Source organism: Brassica oleracea, chromosome C4, assembly GCF_000695525.1.
Source record: "Brassica oleracea var. oleracea cultivar TO1000 chromosome C4, BOL, whole genome shotgun sequence".
Classification (NCBI taxonomy): domain Eukaryota; kingdom Viridiplantae; phylum Streptophyta; class Magnoliopsida; order Brassicales; family Brassicaceae; genus Brassica; species Brassica oleracea.
Genome location: NC_027751.1, coordinates 42,823,185 through 42,845,115, shown reverse-complemented (window position 1 = coordinate 42,845,115; position 21,931 = coordinate 42,823,185). Strand labels below are relative to the sequence as shown.

The 21,931-nt window shown below is 35.6% G+C and overlaps 3 protein-coding genes and 3 pseudogenes across 3 annotated transcripts; 3 read left to right on the top strand and 3 right to left on the bottom strand.

Moving 5' to 3' along the window:
• The window catches only part of LOC106338951, a 6,331-nt pseudogene extending 5,145 nt beyond the window's left edge, over positions 1-1,186 (top strand).
• A 2,308-nt stretch (positions 1,187-3,494) lies between these two features.
• Positions 3,495-6,877, bottom strand: LOC106336880 (L10-interacting MYB domain-containing protein). Its single transcript, XM_013775846.1, has 6 exons — positions 6,225-6,877; positions 5,589-5,932; positions 5,073-5,516; positions 4,843-4,993; positions 4,182-4,579; positions 3,495-4,114 (listed from the first exon to the last, which is right to left on the bottom strand). The coding sequence occupies exons 1-6, from the start codon at positions 6,706-6,708 to the stop codon at positions 3,629-3,631; spliced, it is 2,307 nt and encodes a 768-aa protein (XP_013631300.1). The 5' UTR covers positions 6,709-6,877; the 3' UTR covers positions 3,495-3,628.
• Positions 6,878-10,088: 3,211 nt separating this feature from the next.
• LOC106337541 (probable steroid-binding protein 3) lies at positions 10,089-10,714 on the bottom strand. The gene has a single exon (XM_013776648.1). The coding sequence runs from the start codon at positions 10,586-10,588 to the stop codon at positions 10,286-10,288; it is 303 nt and encodes a 100-aa protein (XP_013632102.1). The 5' UTR covers positions 10,589-10,714; the 3' UTR covers positions 10,089-10,285.
• Positions 10,715-12,532: 1,818 nt separating this feature from the next.
• LOC106340052 lies at positions 12,533-13,537 on the top strand. The gene is made up of 3 exons (XM_013778920.1): positions 12,533-12,832; positions 13,017-13,166; positions 13,314-13,537. Exons 1-3 carry the CDS (start codon positions 12,614-12,616, stop codon positions 13,389-13,391), a joined length of 447 nt encoding a protein of 148 aa, XP_013634374.1. The 5' UTR covers positions 12,533-12,613; the 3' UTR covers positions 13,392-13,537.
• A 474-nt stretch (positions 13,538-14,011) lies between these two features.
• Positions 14,012-14,768, bottom strand: LOC106338950 (annotated as a pseudogene).
• Positions 14,769-16,134: 1,366 nt separating this feature from the next.
• Positions 16,135-19,986, top strand: LOC106338949 (annotated as a pseudogene).
• The last annotated feature ends 1,945 nt before the right edge of the window (positions 19,987-21,931 follow it).

Here is a 21,931-nt window from a genome sequence, read left to right as displayed (position 1 = left end):
CCGACGAGGAAGAAAAAGGAGAAATTGCAAAAGAATTTCAGAATCTTTTTTTTTTTTTTTTGCTAAATAATTTCAGAATCTTGCAGGTTTAAAAACTCATGATGCCTGTTATGTTGATCATAAGCTTTTGTACGAGCTTGAGGTTGAGATCATTGCTCGTCTACCATGCTTTGAATACTGGAAACTGCAGTTTCTTAACAAGAATCTCTTGCAGTTATTAAAGAGCTGTGAAATTTTCAGGGTGAGACAAGAAAGGGGACTTGTGAAACCCTATGTGATTTTGCATTCAGGGGCTGTATCTAATTGGGAAATGATTGATAAGGATTTTGCATTCATGGGCTGTTTTCTCGGACACTTCCTAAAGTTCCTTCTTCTGACTATTGCTTTTTCCACAGCGATAAGGAAACAGTTAGTGTGGGTACTCAACTAATTGTCATAGGGAGAGAAATAGATGGAATTGTGGTGTTTCGCTATGAGCTAGAGAATCATAAGTGGTTCAAAGGTCCTTCAATGATCACACCGAGGGCCATGTACGGTTCTGCGAGCCATGGTAAAACCGCATTTTTTTGCAGGAGGCATTAAAATGGATGAAAATGGGAACCCTTTTGTTGTGCAAACTGTAGAAAAGTATAATGCTGATACAAAAAGGTGGACTATGATTAATGGAATGCATAAAGCAAGGAAGTTCAGTTCAGGATGTTTCTTGCGTGGAAAATTTTACGTCCTCGGTGGCCGAGATGATAATGATAAACACCTTACTTGTGGAGAAAGTTATGATGAGACGACAAATTCTTGGGAGTTGATACCTGACATGCTAAAAGACATGACAGTCATTGTGCATTCCCAATATCCGCCCCTTGTTGCTGTGGTTGATGACAATCTATACATGTTAGAAACATCTTTGAACGAGCTACGGGTATATGATATAAACACAAATATTTGGAAGAAACTTGGTGTTGTCCCTGTGAGCGCAAACGCTGCCTTCGGTTGGGGGATTGCGTTTAAATCGATGGGAGACAGACTTCTGGTGATTGGAACTTCTCACTCTTGGCATAGGAAGACAGTAGTTCACTCATGCCGTCCTTCTCCAGACGTGGAAGAGCAGCACTGGGAAGAAATAAAACATTGGTGTGTTGGTGCTGAGCTCCCACAGTTTATTCATAACTGTTGTGTGATGTTTGCTTAAAGTTTTTTCCAAGGAAAACTTGGAAACTTATTTGTTTTTGCATTTGTGCTTAAAGTTGTTGCATTTGGTTTTCAGTTGTTTGGTTTGTGTTTTTCTGATTTTTTTTGTTTTTCATTTGGGATAAAAATGTTGTTGTTTTTCGTTTTTTTTAAGTGCTTATGATTGTGAAAAAAAAATACTAATGTTGTCTATGTAATGGTTATTTATTTATTTTGGTTTTGTTTTTTCCCTCTTCAGCCATAAATGTCACCTAGTCATGTTCAGTTAAAATCGCTATCTGGTTTCAGTTTATTTTCCAAAATTTTAGGTTTGTAAAAGTTAAAACACATTAAAATCGTGTCTTAATTTATTTTTTTAGTTCGGATGACTAGAGTTTTTAAGGTAATTTGGTAATTTTGATATATCATTGTATTATATTCTGTGTGAACCAAATTGTTTTATTTACAAATTGGAGTGGCAAAATAATGCAGTTATAAATAATTAGAAATAAAAAAAAGCAACACTTATAAAGGTGTTCTTATTTATCTATAGATAACAATAAGAATAAGATTGTTAATCTTTTTAATATTACTTGTCAGTTTGATATTAGCAGCTTGATCTCCGTAACTAGTTACTAGATAATCTCAATTTTCAAAAGTCATAATCTTTTATCCATGATCAACAATTTGACTTCACTATATATTTTCTTTCCTTGAAGCCAATTTAAGGCAGTCTCTGAAGCTATAGAAGCATCAGATTTTATTCTTCTGAGAAGTGAACATTGTGAGCCACTTAAAAGGTTAACAAAAAACAGTAAATATCTATTGCATTGTAACATAAATACATTTCTTTATATTTTGAGAGTAACCACCACTGATATCGAACTTGTACTTGTACACATGGAAGTGTTTCTAAATATGTGCTTTGAATTTCAGAGAGAGAGAAATATTTATTGATGAAGGTAGTGAATTAAAGAGTTTATTGTCAAAGAGGGAGTTTCTGGAAAATGAAGTTTGAACGTAGTAGAAAAGAAGATATCTGTAAATAACTTGAAAGATAAAATAATAATGTATTGTCTGATTTTCTAGAATAATGATGACATTTAGGCCATTGAATTGGATTGTAAGTATTGAAGTTTAGCCATTGGCTTAGAATCCCTTATATGTTAATTGAACATAATTTATAAAGTTTAACCTTAAGTTTGTACTAATTAAAAAGAGACCTTACTTAGATGTCATTTAATTAGGATGTCATTTTAGCTTACGTGGCAGCTTAAGAATCAATTGAAAAAAAATGTTGGTCTAAATCCAATTACTATGGAACATTATATTAACCCAAAATATAAGAAGCGTGCATTTTTTCTTTAAATAAAAGCTACGAAATTACCTAATGTAATTAACATATATGTAGCAATTAATGACTATGAATAATAAAGATTTGATAACAATTTTTGCATCCTTCTTCATTTTTGTTTAATTTTATATTATTAAAAAAATTAAACAATCACTTTAACCATATAATAAAAAATTAGATTTTTTCTTATATGTTATATTTTGAATATTTTAAAATGACTTTAAATTACAAAAATGGTGAAACCTTATATGTTATATTTTAATTTTTTTTTAAAACGACTTTAAATTGCAAAAATGAGGAAACCTTATATGTTATATTTTTTTATATGTTAGATTTTTTCTTATATTTTATATTTTGATTTTTTTTAAACGACTTTAAATTACAAAAATGTAAGTTTTCCTTAAGCATACGACTAAAAGCATTAAAATGACATGTATCAATTTGATGGTTGATCTGAAACCTTTCAAAACCATATGGAAGATATATGTCAAAATAATTAAACTGTGGAAATAGTACTGTTTATTTTTTTCAAAATGTGTTCAGTGGAAAAAAATAAGGTTTTTATGTCATAATTTGTTTTATGTCCAATCCGATCAACTTATGATATATTAATTATAATTTAGTTCCACAATTTTTAATAAAAATTGATATTCTGACACAAATGAAGTATAAAATGATCAAATATATTTAAAAAAATTGTCGATAATATATATAAATAAACTCATCATGCGCAAGGCGCAGATCTTATCCTCGTTAACAATTGAAAGTTTAACCATTGGACTAGTTTTTGGAATAGTGCAAATTTTGGTTTATTTAGTTTTGATTGCATAATCTTCGGTTTGAATTCGATATGGTCTAGTTAAGTTAATGATTGTTTGTTATGTTGTTTAAAGATGGCCAGATGGGACTTTCCTAAATACCAATGCCTTGAGCTATTCATTTCTTGCATCATTGACGAGTGAACAATGCAAGTTAGATAACCTAAACTCTTGCTTTTGATCGTGTATCTAAGATCACCACATACTTTTACAACATTACATAAACTATTCTGCTGTGCTTACAAATTTGAGTAGGAATAGAGAGACACACACACTGCTTAAACGTTAGACGTTAGACGTTAGACGAAGGAGGACGGAGCTTCCTCACTAGCCATTTCCTTCTTAAAGAGACGTCCAAAGCCAAGAACGTCTTTGCTCTCTTCTCATCTTCTAAAAGATCACAAGCATCCAGTAGAAGCTCATCATCCATGTCTGGTAAAGCTTGTAGTGCATCAACGGCGTTCTGTATTCTTGTGAATTTATCCTCGCCTTCACCTTCTGCCTCACTTAGAGGCTTCCTCATCATCTCCACTCCCGTCTTCTGAGCCTTACGTGAATCTATCCCCGGATTTGGAATTGGGTTGGTTCGCTTACAATGCTGCTTGTGAGTAGAAGAACTAAACTCATCGACCATATCAATCTCATGGCCATAGTTATCCAACTCGATCATAAGATTCTCACAGTTGAAGCCTTCGTGTGAGAGATGTTCATATAGCTTGCACAAATCACCATAACTCTCCAAGGTTTCACCTTTATATATAGTTGCATCTGGATGTTCCTGCCAAAATTCAGACACCTTGTAAGAAAAACATCACTATGGTGTTTCATTAGATTAGCCTCCTTACCTTTATATAAGCTTCCCAATGTTCATCTTCAGCAACTATGATTTGCTTCTCTCCATCCCAAACAAAGCCATCAAGATTAAGGATGTTGTTGACGTCGTCACGCTCTTTCATCATCAATATGTAACGATTCTCCAGAGTAAACATGTCAGCCTGCAATCCGAACTTTGCATTGAAGGATTCTGCCATCTCCGCCCAAGCTTGCTCTGTGAAGGTCTCACCAACTTTGTTTCCTCTATTGACCTGCTCAAGCATAAGATCAATAAGACAACGGTCCATGACCGCTGTCCATTCTACCGGAGAAGGACCACTGCTGCTACAGAGGTAATCATCTTTCTCTTCACCGGCAGCATGCACCACCATCTGGAAAGTTTCCTTGAATCCATCTTCGCTTTCACTTTCTGCCAAGGATTCATATAAATAAGAAGACAAAGAAACACTTCTCCAGTAGCAGTAGTCTCACATACAAAGCTTAATGAATCAAAAGTAGATAACAGTGGGATAAAAAAAAAAATAGTTAGCTCAACTCGAAAGGATCCTGACCATTGTGTCAGAAGTCCCCCGTTCGAGTGACCGCTTGGACGAAACTAATATTATATGATGTGTCGGGCCTGGGGATTACGGCCCAGAAACTCATGGTATTCAAAAATAAAGAGAAGCTTACCGTTTATGCGCACAGTTTCTGCCGGAGTGGGATCAAAAGCTTGAGCCAAGCGTGTGTATCTCCCATCAGACATTTGCTTACCAAAAATAAAGCAAAGATTTGGGTAAATTGGAATAGTTTTGACTCTATATGGTCGAGCTTCTGGATGTCCCTGCACACGTTTCATTTAATCATACCACAACACAACTATATATATATATATCTTAAAAAGGGGAAAGAATGTTGCATACCTTTATATATGGATACCAAACGCTATCATCTGCAACAACCATATCTCTCCTTGCATCCCATGAGAACCCGTCTTGCTCGAGAAGAAACCTTATGTCGTTGTACAACCTCCTCAAGTGTTTGTACCGGTTCTTCAGAACGTCCTTGCCGTGTTGAGACTCGAATTTGGTATTAAATGATGTAATCATTTCGTTCCAAGCACTTGTGATGAAAGTCTGCCCAACTCTGTTCCCTTTATTCACTTGGTCATATAACAAATCGATCAGATAGTTGTCCATCGGTGGAGTCCAAAACGTCCTTGTACGATCAGAACTCTGAGGCTGGCTCGCGTTAGTCTCATCTGGCACAGCATCATCTTTGCCTTGGACTTGATTAGCAAATATTAATTCCAAGTCGTTGTAGCTCGGTAATGACCTCATCCTATATGTTCTACCAAGTGGATACTCCTGCTTTCATCAAACATCATAAGTGCCAATTTCAGATCAAAATATTCATTATAAGACTTGAGAATTTCAAACCTTGATGTAAGAGTTCCAAACGGCATCATCTGCAGCTATCATCTGCAGAGTTTCGTCCCACGAAAATCCGTCTTGTTTCAAGATAGCTCCCATGTCTTTGTGGTATTTAGACAACTTGTTGTACCTATGCCTTAAGACTCTTTTCCCATACTGACCACTGAACCTAGAATTGAACAAAGCTAACATATCTGTCCAGGCTTGTTTACTGAAAGCATTGCCAGTCTTGTTACCTCTTCCAATTTGATCAAGCATAAGGCTGATGAAGTATTGGTCCATTACCGGAGTCCACTCGGTTTTCGAGGTTTCTTTACTTGACATTACAAGACTTCCACTACTACTTTCACCTATTGAACATAAAACTCATCACTCATTGTTAGTTTTTTTTTTTTTTGGTAAAATGTTGTACATAGAGGACTTATGGCAGAAAGAAATTAAGGCTTCGTAGTAACAAAAATATCTACATATACTATCTCTATGTCACCGTAGTTATTGTTGCCATTCGGACTCTAAAAGCAACTACAACACCAAACTAACTAAAAGCTACAGCAAAATATCACTAAACAAGATTTCCACTACTACTTTCACCTACAGACAAAACACAATTTGCAATAAAATCAAGAAAGAGCAAGAACACACCAATGTTAACTCCATTGATCTCATCTTCAAACTCTACATCATGGCTTGACCTACTGTACCTCCCATCTGCAACCGTATACCCATAGATCAAACACAGATCATTAAAATTCAACACGGGTTTGGTCTTGTAGACACGCGCCTCAGGGTGAGACTTGAGATAACAACTCCACTGACTCTCATCTCCGACCACCATCTCATTAGTCTGGTCCCAAGAGAACCCTCCATGATCAAGAAGGCTCTTCACGTCGTTATACTGTTTCCAAAGAGTCGTGTACCGGATCTTCAACACGTCTTTGTCGTACTGGGACTCGAACTTGGAGTTGAAAACGGAGAGCATCTCGTTCCAGGCTTGCTTGTTGAAAGTGTGGCCGGTTCTGTTGCCTCTGTGGAGATGGTCGAGCATTAGATCTATGAAGAAACGCTCCATCGTTGGGGTCCAGTACGTTCTCGTTCGGTCATTATTGCAAGAGGTTTGACCGCTCATGATAGCTGAGAAGCAGTACCAGTGTGTGTGTGTGTGTGAATATATAGGTAGCGGTTATAGTTGCGCGCGGCGGAGAAAGAGAAAGAGAGATTGGGCGGAGTTTGGGAGAGAGATTAACCCTAATCCCGAATTATTTCTGTTTGGCTCTCTGTGCTCCTTCTCTCCTCTGGTTTATCCATCTATCGCCTTCTATGTTTGGGCTTAGCCGGGAAAAATGCCAATTTCGACCCCAACAATTTCAGTCGTGCCAAATACGACCCGAACAATTGATCAGTGCCAAATACAACCTCAACTCAATTATAATTTAAAAAAACTACCTGAACTTCTTAAAACGTGCCTAAATATACATTGACTCTAACAGAAGTTAGTCAACAGTTAACAAGATAAAACGACGTCGTTTTGATATATGAGAAAAATTGCCAATTTCGATCCCAACACTCTCAGTCGTGCCAAATAAGACCCAAACAAATGATGAGTGCCAAAAACGACCTCACCTCAATTATAGTTTAAGAAAAAATACTCAAACTTTTTAAAACGTGCCTAAATCTACATTGACTCTAACATAAGTTAGTCAACCGTTAACAAGATAAGACGACGTCGTTTTGATATATATATATTTTTAAAAATATGTTCATTTCGGGACTCAAACCCGTGACGGGATATCCTTTTAAAGGGGCACACTAACATCTAAACTAAAGTAATTTTTTGAAATATTATTACCATTTGAAATTCTCCATTATATAAACTACTATTCTTCTTCATCTTATCCAATTTAAAACTTTGGTGATTACTTTATATAATCTAGTTATTTTTTAATATTTCTAATATTTTGTACAACATATCTTAGTGAAAGAAAGGTAAAAGGTCTCTTATTGAACAAAATATCAAAATATATAATATTAACTTTGAAAAATAAAACAATTTCAACTTATTTTTAAAAATTACAAATAATTAATATAAGAAAATTTTATAAATAAATTCAAAGTTTTAAGTATATCTAAGATCGTATAAAACTAACTCTGTGCCAGCAGCCGCGGTAATACAGAGGATGCAAGCGTTATCCGGAATGATTGGGCGTAAAGCGTCGGTAGGTGAAGAAATATTTTATAAATAAATTCAAAGTTTTAAGTATATTTAAGATCGTATAATAATAAATATTTTATTATTTATATTTTAGTAAGATATAAGTTTATTAAATATATGATAAATAAAAACATGTTAATTTATTTATATAAATCAGAAACAATTGTCACCAAAATTTTAAATTGGATAAGATGAAGAATAATAGTAGTTTATATAACTTCAAATTTGTAATAGTATTTCAAAAAGTTACTTTTATCTAGTTGCTAGTATGCTAATTTAAAAGGGTATCACAACATAGTTTGAGTTCCGGAATGAACATATTTTTAAAAAAATATATATATATATCAAAACGGTGTCGTCTTATCTTGTTAACGGTTGACTAACTTTTGTTAGAGTCAATGTAGATTTATGAACGTTTTAAGAAGTTCATGTATTTTTTCTTAAATTATAATTAAATTGAGGTCGGTTTTGGCACTGACCATTTGTTCGGGTCCTATTTGGCACGACTGAGAGTGTTGGGGTCGAAATTGGCACTTTTCCACGTATATCAAAACGACGTCGTTTTATCTTGTTAACGGTTGACTAACTTCTGTTAGAGTCAAAGTAGATTTATGAACGTTTTAAGAAGTTCATGTATTTTTTCTTAAATTATAATTAAATTGAGGTCGGTTTTGGCACTGACCATTTGTTCGGGTCCTATTTGGCACGACTGAGAGTGTTGGGGTCGAAATTGGCACTTTTCCACGTATATCAAAACGACGTCGTTTTATCTTGTTAACGGTTGACTAACTTCTGTTAGAGTCAATGTATATTTAGGCACGTGTTAAGAAGTTCGGGTAGTTTTTTTAATTATAATTGAGTTGAGGTTGTATTTGGCACTGATCAATTGTTCGGGTCGTATTTGGCACGACTGAAATTGTTGGGGTCGAAATTGGCACTTTTGCCGGGCTTAGCCTTTCGTTTTGTTAAGGCTCTATGGGTCCAACGAATAAACACATTTTGAGTAATTACTCCAAACTTGTTTGGTTTCTCCACCATCTCCAATATTCTGTACTTTATTATTTTATCTTATAAAATAAAAAAAACTGTAAAACAGAAAAGAATTTTATTTTCATGTGTTCTTGTAAAACAAAAATTTATATTCAAAGGAAAAATCATGAAATGCTTTTTTTTTTTTTTTTGATAAAGAGGGAAAATAGTAGTTTTCTTTTTAGAAGAATAAATTTGACTCAATGTTATTATAAAGGTAAATATAAAGATGAGTTAGAGATGCTATAGAAATGGAAAACTGTATGTAGAAGTGAAGATCACATTTTTGCTGCTCACTACAAAGATTGTATTAACACAACGTGGTTTGAAATTTTATAGGTTTTAATTAGCGTATTAGATGTAAGAAACCACAGCATTCTCTTTTTACTTCTCATGTTCTTGTTAATTGTTTAACTCTAGGGTGAGCCAAAGAAGAGGAAGAAAACTACTAAACCTGCGGAGACTGGTAATGGGAACTATCCAATGAAACGAGCATGATTTTGATCAATGATGTGCTCAAGCTTTTGTTTGTTTTGTGTGATCTAGAACACATCTATAGCTGTAAACATGTTGTGCTCAAGCTTTTATCTGGTCTACAAACCCAGTTACATCTCTTTATCAACTATATGTCGCCAACAAGAAGCTGACATGTCTATGACTGACTATGAGATACATAAAACTTCTAACCTAGCTCAAGATCTTGAAAGCCAACAATAACATACAAAGTAAGCTTTACACATTTTTAAATGATCCCAAAGACAATATAAGTTACCAGATTTACATTTCAAGCCAACAGTTCTGCTGCAGAATATAGTGTCACTCTCTTGTCTCTCATTTTATGTCTGAACTTAGTTGCTTGCAGGGCATTAAAAGCTTGTACTTTATATGCTATAGCCTGACCCATGTGTATCCAACTTTTGAATCAAGGTCTCACTATCTTGTCATGTCTCCCTTCTTTTTAATTTGTTTAGTTGTGCAGAGATATTATGGGTTCGTGGAATGACATCCAAACCAAGGGGAGATAGCCATAGAAGAAGTTCAAGAAGAAATACATGTCATTCCACTATGTTGAACCTCATAGAGAGCGAAGAGAACACCATTAATTTTTCTTCTCTATTTTGAAAACTACACAAATCAACACAATCGATTTCTATGCCACACTAACACTGTAAACTCCGGGATGATTTCATTTAAGCCATAATTCTAAATTCACTAAACCGGATTAAGAATAGAACCAAGATTTGGAGAATTCCAGACACAGTCAATCAGTCATCAATTTTGATCTGATACCACGCAGATCTATCTGGAGACAGGTCAATCTCAAATCTGACATGAGTAATACAAGGACTAAAGAGTAAGGAACACCAATTTATTACATTCATCAAACGATCAGATCAAACACGAAAACACAAACGCATACACATATCATAGTTACAAACCAGAGATCGGAAGGATATGATTGAACTTAGGAGATAACGCGGCCAACGACGGGATACTTAGCTTCAAACTTCTTCTCCCAATCATTAAGAGTGGTCATCTCCTTCTCGGTGAGACCTTCAAGGGAAGGAGACACGTCTTCTTCGTTCTTGCTCATCTTCCCCAGGGCTCTGCTCGCGTCTTTTCCCGCGAACATCGCGTAATCGCCTCCTGCGCCGTAGAAGGATTTGCCGGTGGTGACGTCGAATACTCGGCCCTTGATCGCCACGTAGATCGGCTTCGATGAGTCGGTCCCGTTGTACTGGCTAAGCTGCTCTGCCGTGAACTCCATTTTCTCTCTCTCTCTCTCTCTCTCTCTCTCTCTCTCTCTCTCTCGGAATCGATTTTTTCTGGAAAGATCCAAGTGATAAGATGAGGGAGATAATGGATTAGGTGGGAGGGATATTTATAGTGGAAAATGACATTGTTATTCGACTTGAGACCATTTACTTTCCAATAATTTATAGTGGAAATTAAATTTTTTGTTTGGCTAATTAGTGGAATAGCATTTTTTATCCTTTATTGAATTTATTCCACTTAACATTTTACTTTCGAATCATCTTTTTCTACGTCACTTTCGAATCATTTATAAAGTGAAATAGTGTCGCTTTTTGTTTGTTTCTGGAAGTCAATTCGAATATAAATTAGGTATATATTTTGAAGTTTATTGTTAAGGTGTAAATATTAGTCCATAAATTAAAATTCGGTAAACCATAAATTGAAAGATTCAAAAATGGAGTGAAGTACTGTCCAAATAAAGAAAAACAGAGACTGAATGACATAATCAAATTTATATAATTATTGATGTCAATTCCAAAATAGACTAATAACTTATTCAAACGACTAATAATTTTTAAGTTAATAATGGTTGATCCACCAAAAATAAATACATATCATTAGATGCCAAATTTCATAGCTTAAATAGAAATATTAAACTCGTCTATGTAATATTCTCATCGTTGTAATAAGATAATTAATCAGACGTTAAAAAAAAAATAGATACGTTAAACATTACTTTGCTATATCAGTATATTTCATATATAAACAAGAGAAACAATAGGGGATCGGGTTCTCTATACAATCAACTCAATTTTTTTAAACCAGATTTATATTTGTACTTTTATCCTAATTCTTGTAAAAAGTTTTAAAGACATCTTAAATCTTTGTGTATTTTCACTTCACTCTCTTTGCGTCACTTTTTAGCTAACTTTTTTTTTTTTTGCAAAAAGTGACTTTTTGCATATTTATCCGAAAAGCCTTCTTACTTCGTTGTGCCTCCAAATGAACCTGGTCTTTCAACTATTCCTATTTACTAATTTTGACATTTGTAGTTTCTGTTAGCGCTAGAAAGAGGAGGTTGGTTAGTTTAAACTTCAACACCAAAATAAGCAATGACTGGCAACCAACGTGTACAAGAAACCATCACCAACATTTCTTCAGAAAACAGAAGATTGTTGTAGACAGGAATATAAGAAAGAGAGTGATGAAGCCGTAATTGTAACTCAACACACCAAGAAAGTGACAAGTGAGAAGGCGACCTTTTCGCAAGCAACACGAGTTAATTACGTCTTGAAATGAAATGAGACATGGTAGAGTCATATGATTCATGAAGCTAGTGTCTGGTAAAAGAAGACTAGTTTGGACTCCCCAAACTTTGGAGCATGTGAACTTGGTGGTAGTAAGATGAGAGGTAAAGATACTATCTCATGAATACGTTATAGGTTGATGGTTGTTTAAGCATGCTAGATTGTGTGGTGTGTGGCTATTTCAAGGCTTAGTATTAATTTATTATTAGGTTGAAAAAAAATGTATTCATTTATTATTCATTTATCTTCCCTTTTCGGATACAGATGTGTTGATTGTGCGTCAAATTAAGATGCCAGACCTAAGGGACTTTTACAAGCGGACGTCTCGGAGTTGATATTGACATGACATTCTTCAAAAAGGAGAGAAGATCCACATTTAGTTACAAAGAACGTATTAAGCTTTCATTAATTTTAGCATCTTTCTAATTAGCATCAAGGTTATCTTGGGAAAGAGAAAAAGAACTAAAGTGTGAGGTTGTGGAGCAAAAGTAGATTGTTTCACCAGATTTGTCTCAACCGGGATTTTCCCACCGGTTAAGATACGTTAAAATTGAATCGGGAAAAACCAAGACAGAACCGGCTCTGTGTAAATTGTGGGCCCAGGGTCCAATAACAATTTCTAAGGCATTTCTCCTCCTCAAACCGTCCTCCAATTTGGTACGCAAAAAACAATTTCAAAGTCTTTTTTAATTTCTGCTGAATTATTCAAACCTCTCGGCGAGGAAGAAGAAATGGCGATTTGCATGTGTTGCGAGTCGCGGATCGTACCGAAATCGATAGTGAATCCATGGATATCTCCGAGGAGAACGAAGCTAGGTTTCGTAGCGATCAGTCCGAGTTCAACCACGATTCGCCGTTCTCCGGCCACCGTCAGGGCATCGGCGGTTGATTCCCCCGAGAGCTCTTCAAATTTCGCTAAGCGTATGGAACAAGCCTGGCTTATCTCTCAGGTTCGACCTGCTAATTGATTCTCTCCCATTCCCCCATATATGCAATTTCGTTTGACGAGATTAACTACTTGGATCTGTAAATTTCACATCGATCAAGTTTACTGTTAGGAGGTGAATATTTCTAACACGGTCGTTTTAATTAATGATTTGTTTTTCTCTCTCTTTTTTTTTTTGTTCATTGCAGCAACCAAGACCCGTTGGGTGTTCATCGTGCAATTCAAAGGGTCATGTTGAATGCAAATGGTGTGCGGGTACAGGATTCTTCATCCTCGGTGATAACATGCTTTGCCAGGTTCCTTCTAGGAATACTTCTTGTGTTATCTGCTCCGGGAAGGTTAGTAATAATCTAATCAGATTACTCAATGTTTTTAATCGTTTTCTCTGTCTACCCCAAAAGTACGTGTGGTGTTTCTGTTTATATATCCTTACAAGTATGAATGTTTGATTCTTTTTTTTTTTTTGTTGTTGTTGTGGTTTTAAGGGTTCCGCTTGCTGTAGCGATTGCAAGGGAACTGGGTTTCGTGCCAAATGGTTGGAAAAGCCTCCAGTGCCATTGTAGTTGATGAACAAAACCAAGTTAAGTCTTTTGGCATTTGATGATTTTTATACGGAGTACAAATGTTTACATTGATTCAAGTAAAATATGAATACATTTTCTTTGTACATGTATTTTGTATAAATATATCAATGTATGTTCGTTTCTTATTCATTTCCCCTTGTTCTGTCTGTACTAATTGTGATTTCCTCTTAAGGCTACTTCATGTATATACTCAAGTCTCTTTTCTGTATCCTCTCTCTTTGCTTTACTTTGCCACTTCAGCACCAGCTCTTGTTTCCTCCCCTTTTTATGAATCCTCCAAGCCATATCATCACTATATCTTAGGGAAATACTAACCCAACACTGAAAAACAACGCAGTCATGTCAATAGAGCATGGTCGGTCGTCTCATCATGGATGACAACATTGTTCAACATCACGGCGAAAACTAGATCCGTTACTTTTATTTAAGAATTATAAGTTTAAGCTATATTGTCGGTTATAGTATATAATCAATACATTAAAGTACCTTAACCGGATAACATTAATATTTTTCCATGTTGCTAAAGAAACAAAAACAATCTGAGATAGTTAAAAAAACAAACAAAAGCCAGCTAGGAAGATACTAGCTTATAATATGTGTTAATCAGAAACAACCATTGTAAACATTAGAAAAAAAACAAAGGGCATATTCATGTAAGAAGGAGAGGGAGCCGTAACTTTATTATTATCCAAGAAACCTAACACATCCTCTATCACATCCTTAAACCGAGCTGGCGAGCCGTACTTGTCTCTGACACAACAATCTTCCACAACTCCTCTAACGCAGATTTCATTTCCCGTAACTGAACCATATTCATCTCCTCCACTGGCCTTTCCCACCAATTCGTCATCGACCACCTCACCGCATTCGCTCTTCTCATTTCTGCCATCGCTTGACCCTTCTTCTTCTCTTCCTCTAACTGGCTCACGATCTGCGTCAGCTCCACGTTCAGCACGCTGCTGCTCGCTGCAGCGTTTCCCTGCGGTTTCTCCGTCTGCGTTATGGACAAATTGTTGCGGGACAAATAACGGTCCAATACGGATTCGACGCTGGGATGGCCGAAAGAGAAAGGCTTTTTGGCTGGAGAATACACGATGATCCCAACCTCTGCGCCGCACAATGTGCAAAGCTCGCTAGCTTTCTTGAATAGACCGGCTCTACGTTTTGAGAATGTGACTTGCCGGTGGGTCTCTTTCTTAATCCTAACCATTGGAATTCTCTGTCGTCCCATGGTTTCTTTCTTCTTTGACATCATCATAGTTTTCTTTATGTCAGAGTTTTAGTTGTTTTTCTTTGTTAGACAATTTGGTAGATAAATTGTGTGTTTATATACATGTTTTGAGTAAGTGACATTATTGTGAAAATCGAGTTGCATAGTTGGCAATTTATTTTCTTATTTTTGTAACAGCAAGCTTGTAATTATTCAGTTTGTTATTAATGTTGAAGATAGATAATAAAATTCTAAAGATTTCTGTATGTTATAAAATCTTAGTTTGGCAATACAACGTTTTCATTGTATTATTGTCTTGTATATAAATACATGATTTTCTAATCATTAATTGTTAAAAGTCAGTATCTTAGATATATTTCATAAAAGTGTATGATCCACCAATCATGATGCAAAAAAAAACTAATTTGATAGTAATCTAATAATCTACAACTAGGTGAAAGGATCGGAATTACCCTAGTTATAATAGTTTACAGGTTAGCTCATAGGGATGAAATAAACTAAAAGTAAGAAATGATATATTTTTCTTGTAACAGCAAGCTTGTAATTAGTCAGTTTGTTTTTATTTATTTTTTGTAGATATATGAAAATTCATAGTTTGGCAATGCACTGATTTCTTCTTCATCTTCTTGTATTATTTTCTTGTGCAGAAACGCATGATTTTCTAATCACTAATGTTAAAATTTATTGTCTTACGTAAATGTAAAATTTATTATAAACATGATACAATGCTCTAAAAATCATGATGCAAAAAGAATACAGTAATTAGGAGAATAGTATAATAATCCAAAAAGGTAAAAAAATCAGAGCTGTATAATAAAATCCTAAAGATTTTGTGTATGTTATAAAATTTGTGTATGTTAATAAAATCCTAAAGATTTGTGTATGTTATAAAATTTTAGTTTGGCAATGCAGTGAATTTTTTTCTTTCTCTTGTATTAGGAGTTCTATTATTCTCTTGTGTATATGATTTTATAATCATAATTGTTGTCATAATAATCCTCTAATCATGATGAGAAACGTAATTAAACAAATAGACAAGCATAAAAAATGAACATGGATCGTTGTATTTTATAGTAATAAAAAGTCATAAAAGTGACTATAAATGTAAATCACTCTTGTATGTTATAGCTTCGGCGGCTTCATCAATTTTCTTGGGCAACAGCTATGTTTCAGCCAAGCTCTGTTTCAAACCATCGATGAAGAGCCACAACGATGGTAGCCTCTATAATGCCGTCGCTGTCGGTGGTGTTCATCAAGTCAAAATGATGGGATAGAGTTATATTTAGTTTTTCATAAATTATACGATTATGGGTGTTTGCCACAAAGACTTTGACTTGTGCCTTATCATATAATTCAAAGTAAACGATAGTGATTACTTACTTAACGCTTGTCACATCACCTTTTCAATGTTTTTATCAATAAATACTTCTTCGTGACTCCCAATTTGCTCTGGATTTTATTTTTCTCTATTTGGTTTTTATCTGATTTGCAATGGAAGGGAAGTTTTTCTTTGAGCACTACTTAATATGGGTGATGTTATTGCTGTGGCAGATACACGGATACAAAAGCTGCATTCTGAAAGAAAGGAAGGCTTTGTTGGAGCTCAAGGATTACCTGATCTCAAAGAGTTCGGAATCCCTGGTGGGATCGGTCCTCAAAGCACGGCCTGAAGAACCGGACCTCGAATACGGGGAGGCAATACCTGTTCTCTCTAATTATGAAACTTGGACTAATGACAAAAAGAGCGATTGCTGCCGGTGGAATGGCATTAAGTGCAATCGTACGAGCGGGCGTGTCATTGGTCCTTCTGTTGGTTCTGTGTACTTTAGAGAGCCTAATTCTCTCCTTAATCTTTCCTTTCTGAGAATCCCTTTGATGAGGTTCAAAGTCTGAACTTATCCGGGGAAAGATACGTCCAGTCATATAGTGGCTTCTTTGATGATGTTGAAGGTATTCCAGGCTTTTACATTCTTTAGTTTACCTGTATCTGGAAACGTTACTTCAAATAATTTAGAATGTTAGATGAGTTATATCTTATTTTTGTATAGTCTATTAATGAGATATTTCTTTGCAGGTTATAAAAGTTTAAGGAGATTAAGGAACCTGGAGATTCTGGATGTCTCATGGAATGATCTCAGTAACAGTATATTTCCTTTTCTAAATGCCGCAACATCACTTACAACTTTGTTTCTACGGGGTAACTTCAGAGATGGCCCTTTTCCTATTAAAGGTGTGTTTTCCATTTGCCATGACCCTTCTCCGGGGTAACTTGTGAGATGGTCCTATTGTTGAGTTAGTTTATGCCATTTCAAATATCATTTTCTTACATATTAATTAGAATAGTCTTGCTTTTGTATCTCTTTGTATTATGGCAGAGTTTAGTCACCTGAAAAAGCTGAAAGCTCTGGATCTAAGTTTAAATAATTTTTCTGGCTCAATGGAATTACAAGGTAGGCTTCCTTTTTTTCCCTTTGGAGAAAAAAACAGTTTACGATGATAATATTGTGATATTCAATCTTTTGGCCTTTACCTTATCTCAGAACTAAGAAACTTGAAAAACTTTGAACTTCTGAATCTAAGTGGAAATAGACTTCACGGCTTCATTTCAGGTAACATAATTGTAACCGTTTTTTTGGGTCGGCAGAAGATAACTTATAACAGAATTTTACTAACGTACATTATATGAACTTACTTTATTTCAGAACTAACGAATTTGCCGAAACTGGAACTGCTGAATCTTGCTCGGAATAATTTCAGCGGACCTATAACAGGTGTGTTTGCTTCACCTCTATATTATTTATGTGAACAACATAATATTGTTAGTGTAACAAAATACAACTATTATCTTTTTGTTTTGAAAATTATATTTTGAAGCTGTTTGTGAAATGAGGAATCTGCGGGAGCTCGATCTCAGTGAAAATCATTTCGTTGGCCAACTTCCACTTTGTCTAGGTAGCTTGAAAAAGCTACGGGTTCTTGATCTCTCATCCAACCAATTTAGTGGAAATCTACCGTCCGGTTTCAGTAGCTTGGAGTCCCTCGAGTATCTATCATTGTTAAACAACAACTTTTCAAGCCTATTCTCGCTCAATCCACTCACCAACCTCACAAACCTCAAGGTGTTCAAAGTTTCATCAACATCTGATAAGGTACAAGTAGAGTCAGAGGGTAACTCGGAGCCAAAGTTTCAACTGAGAGTTGCTGTACTACGATCTTGCAGCTTGGAGAAAATCCCTTCATTTCTCGTCTACCAAAAGAACTTGCGTCTAGTTGATCTATCCAGCAACAGATTATCCGGAAACCCTCCTACGTGGCTGTTGCTGAATCATACAGAACTTGAAGTCTTACTGTTGCAGAAAAATTCATTCACAATTTTTCAGATGCCTACAGTAGTAGTGCATAATTTGCAGGTTTTTGATTTTTCTTCCAATAATATTGGTGTGATGTTCCCTCATAATATTTCTCATGCACTTCCGAATCTGGTACATCTAAATGCCTCAAGTAACTGGTTCCAAGGGAATTTTCTATCGTCTATGGGCGAGATGAAGAGCATTACATTCCTCGACCTATCCTATAATAACTTATCTGGGAAGCTACCAAGAAGCTTTCTCAAGGGTTGTTTTCAACTGAAGTACCTGAAGCTCTCTCACAACAAATTTAGCGGCCATTTTCTTCCAAGAGGAACACAATTCTTTTCATTAGACGTGTTAAGAATAGATGACAACTTATTTACAGGGAAGATCGGAGTTGGTTTGCTTAGCTCTACTGACTTGTCAATGCTTGACATGTCCCACAACTGTTTCACTGGTGCTATTCCAAGTTGGATATCTAAGTTTTCTTATTTGGAGTTCTTATTGTTATCAAACAATTTCTTAGAAGGTAGCATACCACCTTCCTTGTTGCTCATTGAGTTTCTGGACCTTTCTGGAAACCTATTTTCGGGAGCCTTACCGTCGTCACAGGTACAAGGTAGAATATTCTTCCTCAACAACAACAACTTCACAGGGTCAGTTCCAGACACATTGTTGGAAGGTGTCCAGATACTTGATCTTCGGAACAATAAACTCTCTGGAAGTATCCCCGAGTTTGTCAATTCAGAGATCAATTTTCTTTTATTGAGAGGGAACAACTTAACAGGATCCATTCCAAGGCAGCTGTGTGAATTAAGCAATATCAGGCTTTTAGATCTTTCAGATAACAAGCTCAGTGGCTCCATACCTTCATGCCTCTATAATACATCAGTAGTGCTACGAGGTGGAAAAGAGGATAGGATTACCTACGGGCCATCTTCTCAAACACTGAGTTTTAATTCTGAATATTACAGATCGACATTTTTGGTAGAGGAGTTCCAAGTATACTTCGCTGCCTTTCAGGAATTTGAAATAAAATTTGCAACTAAGCAAAGGTACGATTCTTATTGTCCTGGAGAATCTTGGTATAGTGATTCGTACAGTCCTGATGAGCCTTGGTTAATTGATTCTGGTACTAATACATCTCAGTTCAGAAGAGGAGTACTTGATTATATGTATGGGATGGATCTGTCAAACAATGAATTAAGTGGTTTTATCCCAACAGAGCTTGGAGGTCTCTGGAAACTGCGGTCCCTGAATCTATCTCACAATTTCTTGTCGAGTTCCATACCATCCAGCTTCTCCAATCTGAAGGATATTGAGAGCCTTGATCTGTCCTACAACAAGTTACATGGCAGCATTCCTCAACAGCTAACCAGCCTTTTCTCTCTTGCTGTGTTTGATGTGTCTTACAACAATTTATCAGGAATCGTTCCCCAAGGAAGGCAGTTTAATACCTTTGACAACAACAGCTACATAGGCAATCCTCTTCTTTGTGGACTACCTACCAATATAAGTTGTGATCAGGCTAACGAGAGGTCAGAGGAAGAAGATAGTGGTGGAGGAGTGGAAGAAAATGAAGCTGACATGGATAGAGTTGTATTCTATTATGGTACTGCCTCAGTTTATATGACCACATTGGTATGTATCCTTGTACTCATGTGCTTTGATTGTCCTTGGCGTCGAGCATGGCTCCGCATTGTCGATGCTTTCATTGCTTCAGCCAAACATATGTTGTTTTAAAATCTTTTCAGCTCAATTTCTTGGATATTTCTATCCAAACCTAATCTTGAGTCTACTGTGTTCGTGTAAGTGTATGTACTTTTAATTCATGTCCAAGCAAAAACTTAATAAAATAAATTTGTTTACTGCTTCCGATCAATAGTGTTTTCTGGGAAGACTTTGACGTCTTATCAAACAGCGTGACGCAGAGCCTTGTTTCGTCGGAGTGGTCAACTGATGAAGCGAGCTTTGTAGCTGGTTCGCGGTGAGGCTCAGCTTCCCAGTGTCGGCGACGGTTCCTCCACCCAGAGCCGGTCTTGAAGAATTGGGGGCCCTAATCTAATTTTTTTTTACTACAAGTTTATTTATATTCAAAGTTTTAGCAGAAAAAAGTTTATTTATATTCCCTTTATATTTTTTCATAAATTTTACTAAAAAATATTTTATATTATAACCATAGTAATGGTTTTCCTTAAGAAAAATAATTTACAAAGAAAATTATGTCGACAAAGAAAAAAAATCTAAGTAACAATAGGTTTAGTTTCTTAAAACGTATTCATGTAAGTGAGTTTACAAAGAAAATTATTTCTGATGACTGATAACAGAAATATTTTATTCTGTAATGTTAGTTTAGTTTACAAAAAGTAACTCAGTTACACAAATATTTTTTGAAAATGGGGGCCCCTTGGGATGGAGGCCCCATTCAAATGTTTCACTTCACTCCCCACAAGTCCGGCTCTGGGTGTGGAAAGTGATGAGATTTGGGTAGAGGTTAAGAGGTTTGACCTGGTCTAGAGCTTTCTTGGGGAGCAAGAAAACGATCTCGTGCCCTTTTTCTGCAAGCTTGTTGGAGAGGTGAAGAAAAGCAGTCATGTGACCAAATGCTAACCAACCACGGATACATTACAATGCTCATGCTTAACGATCCATCAGATCCAAAATCGCCCACTGATTTGCTTTTCTCTCCTAGCTTTTTGGTACCTTTTTGAACTTTCTTTTACTATATAAAAAAAAACTTTTTCTCCTATGTGTTTGCGTGTTTTCGGTGTAAATAAATACACGAACCAAGGATTGGCGGGTCCCTCCTGGTGGTGGCTGATAGCCGATTAAGAACATGATTATGTTCTCAGAGTGAGAGTGAAATTCTTATCGGAATATAAAAACCTATCTCTTAACTTTTAACTAAAAAAGTTAATAACCTGCTATTGAAACTCTTATTTAAGAACCGGTTTTAACTTTTTAAATTAAAAATTAAGAGACGGATTTTTATATTCCGTTAAGAACCCCACCCTAAGAGCACCATTAACCCTAGCACCCTATTTGGGGTGCTTAGTTTTTTTTAATTTTTTTTTGGTTTTTTCTATGATTTAAAAAAAATATTTTAAAACGAACCGATCGCAGGCCGCCACGTGTCAGTGGGGCCCGCGAAACAGGGCTAACCCCGGCGGTTAATTAGGCAGAAGAAGTACAAATGCTTAATTTTTGTGTGGATCCCACCCACTATTATATTAATTTTTTGCTAAGCTCCCCCCTCTAAACACCCCCATAAATACTGCTCTAAGAACCTCCAATAATCATGCTCAAAGTGACTCGGCAAGTATAGCTGTCGGGTAAGTGGTAAGTGCAAATACGAGGTGGTGTCGTGTCAGCAAACGAAAAGACAATACCGGACTTGATGTGTTGTGCCTTGGGCTTTCAAGATTCAGGCCATTTTAATTAATGGTCCTATTTTTTTCTTACGTCGACTACATAATATTTTAGGGGCTGTTATTTGTTTGTGATTTTAAAATAATTTTGATGATTTTTAAAACTAAACAGTATTTTGAAATTAAAAAGTACTGATCATTTAATCATGGGCTATTCTCTCAAATAGTCATTTTTAAGTTTTGTCATAAAAATAGCTTTCAAGAAAGAAAATGACCAAAATAGCCCTTTTATTTTTATTTTTTTTTTAATTTGAAACCATATTTCCAAAACTCTAACTCTTATCTCTAAACCCTAAGTCTAGATTAGTTAACCCTAGCGTAAAACTGCATTTTACCCTTTAATAAAATTTAGTTTGGTCATTTTCTTCATTGAGCACTATTTTTGTGACAAAAACATAAAAATGACAATCTTAGAAAATTTCTCTTTAATTACTTTAAAAAATAAGGCTAAAAAGTTTTGTAAAATATTAGATTTTTAACTGAAGATAACTATAAACTTCTACAAAGCTT

Coding starts and splice junctions, on each gene's coding strand:
- LOC106336880 (XM_013775846.1), bottom strand. CDS start 6,708: ATGAGCGGTCAAACCTCTTGCAATAATGACCGAACGAGAACGTACTGG. Junction 5,517..5,588: donor TTTGGAACTCTTACATCAAG/GTTTGAAATTCT, acceptor TGATGAAAGCAG/GAGTATCCACTTGGTAGAAC. Junction 4,115..4,181: donor ATTGGGAAGCTTATATAAAG/GTAAGGAGGCTA, acceptor GAATTTTGGCAG/GAACATCCAGATGCAACTAT.
- LOC106337541 (XM_013776648.1), bottom strand. CDS start 10,588: ATGGAGTTCACGGCAGAGCAGCTTAGCCAGTACAACGGGACCGACTCA.
- LOC106340052 (XM_013778920.1), top strand. CDS start 12,614: ATGGCGATTTGCATGTGTTGCGAGTCGCGGATCGTACCGAAATCGATA. Junction 12,833..13,016: donor AAGCCTGGCTTATCTCTCAG/GTTCGACCTGCT, acceptor TGTTCATTGCAG/CAACCAAGACCCGTTGGGTG. Junction 13,167..13,313: donor GTGTTATCTGCTCCGGGAAG/GTTAGTAATAAT, acceptor TGTGGTTTTAAG/GGTTCCGCTTGCTGTAGCGA.